General features: G+C 37.5%; 2 protein-coding genes across 2 annotated transcripts in view; one reads left to right on the top strand and one right to left on the bottom strand.

Moving 5' to 3' along the window:
- Positions 1-2,607: 2,607 nt before the first annotated feature.
- LOC113816842 (uncharacterized) overlaps positions 2,608-7,500 on the bottom strand; it is a 33,817-nt gene continuing 28,924 nt past the window's right edge. Inside the window, exon 3 of the mRNA XM_070144092.1 lies at positions 2,608-3,656. Within this exon, the coding sequence (XP_070000193.1) occupies positions 3,493-3,656 (164 nt within the window). The 3' untranslated portion in view covers positions 2,608-3,492. The remainder of the gene's footprint in view (positions 3,657-7,500) is intronic.
- Positions 5,482-7,500, top strand: part of LOC113816841 (E3 ubiquitin-protein ligase TM129) — a gene marked incomplete in the record, with an annotated part of 31,898 nt that continues 29,879 nt past the window's right edge. The window contains 1 exon segment of the mRNA XM_070144081.1: positions 5,482-5,548. Coding sequence (XP_070000182.1) covers positions 5,507-5,548 — 42 coding nt within the window.

Here is a 7,500-nt window from a genome sequence, read left to right as displayed (position 1 = left end):
CAGGTCTCCCTCACTCATGAAAAGAACATGTCTCCCTCACTCATGAAAGGAAGCACAGGTCTCCCTCACTCATGAAAAGAACATGTCTCCCTCACTCATGAAAGGAAGCATATGGCTCTCCTTCACAGAGGAAAAGAATAACATGTCTCTCCCTGACTCATAAAAGGAAGCATTTGCCTTTCCTTCACTCATGAAAGGAAGCACATCTCTCCCTCACTCATGAAAATAAGTGCGTCTCCCTCACTAACTTAATCATGCAAATAAGCACATGTCTCTCCCTCACTCGTAAAAGGAGACACATATCCCTCTTTCACTCATAAAAGATGGAACATGTCTCTCTCACTCGAAAAGCAAGCACAAATCTCTCCCTCACTCCCAAATGGAAGCACATGCCTCTCCCGTATTCATGAAAGGGACGGTCAACAAAACAAAAACAAAAGGCTTTTTCGCGCACACGCACAACACTGGTGGGCAAATGATCAACAATGACCGCTGAATCAGCTATGAGAACGATGTCAACCTACTACAAATCTCTCGATTTAGTTGCTAAAATACGTCATGATGAAAAACTAAAGTTCTAAAGGTACAGAAAGCTTACCAGATCCTTTCTCTCTGATGGCTGGTCTGAAAGCTCCAGTGGTTAGTCCGATGTTAGTTTTAATGATATTTATCTCTACCTATTACACACGCCGGGTAGTTACACAGAAGATGAGTTGAAAGCCTACAAATCACTCGAAGCTTTCTAGCATTTTTCTTAAGTGTTAAAACAAAACAGGATAATGGAATTTGGTATTCAACACAAGAAAAAATCAGAATACAGCTATTTGTATTTGCTGGGCCATACTAATTGTTTGGTTGACCAGCCTTTACACAAACACCTGGTGTTTACGCATAAAAAGAATTAAAGGCCTACAAATCTCTGGAAGGGTACAAGTAAGTACTCAATACTGCTTATAATAAGACTGGTTCGAAGTCGTAGGATTAAATTCTCCTTAACTAGTGAAATTTTTTCTTGCTCGCTCTTTGCCTTTTAGGCTTGGTTTTTCGAAAAGTTGCTCAAAATAGGGTTTTTATCAATATTTTTTGGACGTTATAGCCAGACTTTTCTAACAGGTTAAATTTACATTCCCACGCAATAATCATCATGATACCTTGAAACGATTTAAGCAAATTTCCTGAAGTTGTTGAGAGGGCAGTGTAGCAGTCATTAGGTTTACTATCTTCATTTAGTTCCTTTATGTCTTATGATCTTTGTTCAGGGAAAGTTTTAAAATCAAATTAACTGAAACCTAAAGTGATAGAAGATACTCAATATTAACCAGTCACCCACAACATCTACCACCGCCTAGGTCTAGGCCTAACCACGGGGAAATACATTCCCTAGATAGAGTTATGACGATATAACATGACCGTTTACATTTTAGAATATCGGAAGAATATCTTTATAGAAAAGCTCTTATATCACTAACAGGTTCAGGATCAAAGTTCTTGCGATTGATAGCCAAAGCCTCCTTCTCTAGGGATCTTTCAGAAAAATACAATTGAAAGTTGAACCTTTTTGCTGTCCATTTGCACATCCAATACTAATGCAACTGTTTACCATGTCAAAGTTTCTAAGAAAAGGGTGAAATAGATGCGGATCTTATACAAATCGAGAAAAAAGGACGATGTTCGCGACAGACCAATACTTAATAACGAAGCTCGTGGGTTTTTGTTGGTTTTACTCACCACTGCCTCCGATTGAACACGTGACAGTTCTGGTGACGTCACGATGACCGTCCCTATATGCCTCTCCCTCACGCGTAAAAGATTTATACATGCCTCTCCTTCACTCATGAAAGTAATATGCATACCTTCCTCCTCTACGTTTTACCACACACGTATAACCCCCCCCCCCACACACACACACACACACACTCACAACACGACTTAAATCTCAAGTGTGGTACATGGCTCCCACAGGACTAACCCAGTGGCAGATGTACTGAAGAAAGGAGTGCCAAGGAGCAGATGAGGTTCTTTTGGGATAGAAGATGGAGGTTGAAGGACTGGTTTTGGTTTGTAATCTTGGTCAGTTATTGTTATTATTGTCATTATTATTCTCATTATCATTATTATGATGAAGCTCATTTTGCCTTTATTTGTACAACATAGCGACACATGTTCAATGACCCTTGGGCGCTAGATGTTCAGAAACGTTTTTGTCTTCTTGCACCATCTCTGGCATTGCGATGTTGGTTCTATGCCATGCTGATTGGAAGCAAAAGATATTGCTTTCTTATCATGCCACACAGTCACCGAGAATCCTCTGTCATCCCGTATAAGGCAGTCTGAAGTACCTCTGCCGAGGCTCTTTAGTTGTTTTTCGGTTTTGTGCTTCCAAGGCTTAGGCACCAGGGTTTTTTAACTGTGCCAGTACCACCCATTCCAAACTCATAATTTCAAGGAGGCGAGGTGTGGTGAAGAATATGTCGAGGCAGAATGAGGTTCCTTGGAGTTCACAAATCTTAGAACTCCAGCCTCACCAACCCTCAAGTTCCTTCTGGAAGCACAATTCTGTCCTACTACAAGTCTTCGAGGGGTTGAATGAAAAAAAAAATCCTTTCAACCAGATTTTTTATTTTGGAAATCAAAATCAAACGTGAGAGTAAGGTATTTCCGATAAATATATTTTATTTTTGTTTTGAGGACGGGAGAAACGATACCATACACAATCAATCATGGACAAATTCATTTGTATTTATGTTTTGCTATTTCTTTCGCGGACGTCACAATATCGGCGCGGAATTAGAATAAAAAAGATTAGGGATTTTCCCTTTTTTCATTTTCTTGGAAATAAATGTCGGCGGGCCCGATATTCAAGAAAAAAATGCTGTGGCCTTATCCTTGATTTTGAGTTCTATCAGGTGAAGCAAGCAAAGTGAAGGCTTTGAGTCTGTGGATTTGGCTTCCTTGGACAAAACTGTTTCAAGTCAGTACGACCTTTAAAGGGAGGATCATCTCATCCACAGCAACGGACAGTGTTCTCCCCAATTCCATACACCTCTGCCTGATGCTGAGTAATAAAGGCTCAAGTTTCCAGAGTTTACTTTCTTTCTTTTTGGCAGGAGTCACTGTAATGTCATCAACAAGCTTAAGGTGGGCCCTCATAACCTGAAAAAGATTTCTGGCCATTGCATCTTCAATAATGGAAATCCTTGTTCTTTCTTTCCAGCACATGTTTTGCATGGGGAATTTCAGTACACACATGATAAAATTTATACCAATGAATTTCTTTCATGATATCTTCATTTACTTGAAGTGGATTTCTAGTATTAGCAAAATAATTATTTTGTGTCTGCAGTGACTCTAATATATTTTCAGATATACATACATCTGGTGAATACTGGAATACTTGCCTGCAATTTCTATGACTGTGGAACCCAAGAACTCTGCTTGCTAAGGGCCTTCTTACTGTTGAGTTAGATACTGTTGATAATGAATTTGTGTTAGTTAGGGATTCCTCTTGACCTTCAGTTGAAGATAAAGGTTCTGCACGCAACATTTCTTCCTCCTCCTCCTCTGAGTCACTGTTTTCATTGTTTCGGATGGTAAATTCTTGAAGCAAGTGCAAACTTCTGCATCAGAATCCTCTAATAGCAACAGGATATCAGAATCTAAAAAAAAAAAAAAAAAAATGAGGAGTCAGGTTTGTGCAAAATATTTGCCAATCATCTATAAATCATGATAATGACATATTTGAAAGAATTAAGTAAATTAATAAGAGCAAAATGACTAAACCTCTCTGATATACATTCTGCAGTAACAAACACATTATGTAAAAATTACAATATAGAATCCTTATTGCATAACATGATGTTGGTGCAATGTAAAATACATAGAGAGCAAATCCTGTGTGGTATTCCCAGTGTGCCATAAATGACCCACACATCAGCTTGCTTTCACATAAGGTCACTGTTAAAACACTTTTTTTTTTTTCATAGGAGTAATATCTTATGCCAGGGCCGGTGCTAGGAATTGCGGGGCCCAATTAGAAAACTGATGGTAGGGCCCCCTATTCTACATAGTAAAATTGATGGATGTTTATATTTCATATAAAAAACACACAGAAAAAAAACGAATAAACATTAAATGCTTGGTATAATGAATTTTTGAAAGGCAATACGAAAAGTTTTATTGTTTTACTTACATAAAAAAAGGGCTCGGCTGGCGCGGGTCCCCTTCAGGTACGGGGCCTAATTTCATCAAATCGGTCAAATCGGCTTAAATCGGCCCTGCTTAAACTACATGTTACAGGTAAAAACTGTTTGCCAAATTCTTTAACAGGCGCCATGCATCCTGGCATCTTAAATGTTTCTGCAGGAATAATATTGATGTATATAGACAACTATGCAGAACTATTACATTGCGAAACTACCGATGCGCTAACAAAGACCCAAGCTACTTTATTATTTTTCTCCGATTAAAATCATTAATTACATAAATAACTAATGGTTAACAACATCTCTTGGCATTATTCAATGGTGCTATATTTTCTGTATATTAATAACATTGGTTTGAAAAGCAAGAATTCAATTTCACTTACCCACTTAATTCAATTTCACTTAGGATCTGAGGATCCTAAGTGCCTGCTTATCTCCTGGCTTACATGACTGTCTCAGAAGGTTTGAATGCAGCTCCAAATGGTCATTTTCGATGCGTCAGTAATCACAGAAACCGATGCAATAAATAAAGGGACACTATCATGTATCCTCGTGAGGCAACCCTCATGGAGAAAGTACCAAATCTGTCACAAATTTACTATATTGGGTACGAATAGGATATATACATACATACAGCCTCCTCTCCCTTTCCTATCTAGAGATCTGTTTTATTATTTTCAATAAATCTAGTTTGTGCATTGTTTTTTTTTACTATGTAAAACACACACACACACTGCAGTTCGTGATGATGCTCGTAGTGTTAGACGTCGTCTGCGAACGGGGCTCGGCTGCTTACAGGAATGCCCCCGAAAAGTAAACACTTTCCAACACGTCAACAAACATAACAGGCATGTAAAAGACGAAAGAAAGAACCTTCTGTTAACAGGGGCAGATCATCCATTACCACTCAAGTATTACATACTGAGACACACTAAGATCTTCCTACAAAGAACCAAGTTAATCAGCATAATATAAGGAACTTCAAGAACAAAAGAAGAGGATCCAGGGGATATAGACAACATAGTCTTAACCCTATAACAAGAAAGAAGAAGAAGAAAGAAAGAACACAACAAAGTTATATAGAACACCATTTCGGGATTGATATATGCCTTCGGTATACTTATACCAAATTTCAGTTAGAGGTAAATCATGTTACACATTATTCCACTACCAGGCAGTCATACGTTTGTTTAAATGTCAGTTGTACAGTAACATCAGCACCTATAGGTAACTATCATTAAGACAAAGATGCATGCAGTAGGCACAGATAAGTGTTGACAGGTTGACGTGAGGTTTGTATATATATGACAAACTTTCATGGCTTGAGTTTATACAGCAGGAATGTGGTGAGTTTATACAGCAGAAGTGCTGGATCACAGTAGGATCTCGAGCAATAGCTATCCTCTCAATTTACCTTAAACATATTATGTGTTAGTTCAAAATGTAGTAGCAAAACTAACATTTATGATTGAAAGCAAGTGCAGATCGTATGGTCAATAATAAACATTGATAAATAAGTTATATATTATGAAATAATATAGTGGTCATATAGTAAATGAAGGTGTGCAAAATAAAAATGATGACATTATGGAAAGCGTATGCTAAATATTGAAGCTCATATTTTCACAATGGATTTAAAACTATGACAAGAAACAAGTAAAAGCTTTGTGAGGTACTAATTCTAAACTAGGCCATCTAAGCCACTAATGAAGCATGGTGATTTTTGAGAGTAGATTGTTTATGCTCTCTTTTTCCAGTATTTTTGCTGTTATACTAAAGACCATATCAAGGAAGACTGATCACTCATGCTATTAGTTTGTGACACAGGTGATATCAGTGCTTGTAGCAATCAGCGTAGGTCACCCAGATTGGAAAGTTTGTACTGTGCAGCAAAGATCTTTGCCGTGCAAATATGAATACAATGGCCAGCTGTGGAATGCCAACCACACAAAAAAATTATATCAGTGCTCCTGTAGCTGCAAAATTGGCGCATTTTATTCAAGTAAAGACAGTGAGATGACTGACGACAAATATGACATCTTTTGGTTATTCTTAGTATAATAACTGCGCTAAGATAGGGAAACTCTAAGGGCACTGTCATAAAGATATGTAAAAGATAAACTCACTGATATATAATATGATCTGCACAGGCAAAGAATAACATCATAAATAAAAAAAAAGTTCGTGATAAATACCACGCCTAAACAAAGTCTACTCATGCTCACTGCAGCAATGTCCCTGCAAGCGAAATGCATCTAAGCTGAAAAATTGCTCACAAGTATAAGTCCATGCCCAGCTTTCAAAGCAACTTCCCTCAAACTGTGCATAATAACAAGTGATGTTATTATCATTAACGTCATGATAGCTACTACCAGTAGTTCATACCTCTTACAAATTATCTGATAGTACTTTTTTCATTTTGTATTGTACTATTCACTTTATATTATATTATCATATATGCAGTTCACCCATAAACAATCATTTACATTACATTATTAACTACACAACATTTCGTTTTTTCATAACCATCAAACTTCCCTAGATTACCACTTTTAATGACCGGCTCTTAATGAGTGTCCAACCCAGCTTTTAAGTGTTCATGACCCAGGTCATTTTTTCTTCCCCAGCTGGAAAACATGGAATGGAGCGTCTGTCACTTGTGCAATTGCAGTTTTGGGGATTTTGTTCACAAATACAGTGATAATATGGAAGGACTTATTACACTGTGCCAAGAGCATAATCTAATTTTGAAAATTTTTAAGTGTGAAAAGTGTAACGGTGACTTCCGTTTAGACATAAAGAAAAAGAGCTTTCGGTGTAACAAAGCAGAAAAAGTTAACAAAAGAACAGTGCAAAGTCGAGAACAGTGCAATGTCGATACATAAGAACTTTATTGAAGACCACCTGGTTTGATCACGCTAAAGTAGATTTGGATACCAATTTGAGATTTGTTAATTTTTATTTGCAAGAATGTTTCTCTTATTCAAGAGCTAAAGATGAGTTTAATTTGTTATACAACACAGTTTGTGATTGGGCAAGCTTTTGCCATGAAGTGCTTGTTCATTGGTGCTTGCAACATCAATCGGAAAAAATTGGTGGAGACGGTGAGGTCGGCAAGATAAACCTGCTGTTACTTCTAGGTAAAATACAGTTGAATACATGTGTGTTCTGTATAATTTCTGGGGATATGCACTTTCTTGGAAAAAGGATCAAAGGAGGAAGGGCAAAACCATCACCAGAAATGCATGCAGAAAAAAAGGATGTACTAGAAATAAGCTATTGCAAAGTGGAAGCTTTT

Source organism: Penaeus vannamei, chromosome 3 (genome assembly GCF_042767895.1).
Source record: "Penaeus vannamei isolate JL-2024 chromosome 3, ASM4276789v1, whole genome shotgun sequence".
NCBI lineage: Eukaryota > Metazoa > Arthropoda > Malacostraca > Decapoda > Penaeidae > Penaeus > Penaeus vannamei.
Note: the sequence above shows the minus strand (reverse complement) of the source record. Positions and strands in the feature narration are given on the sequence as shown.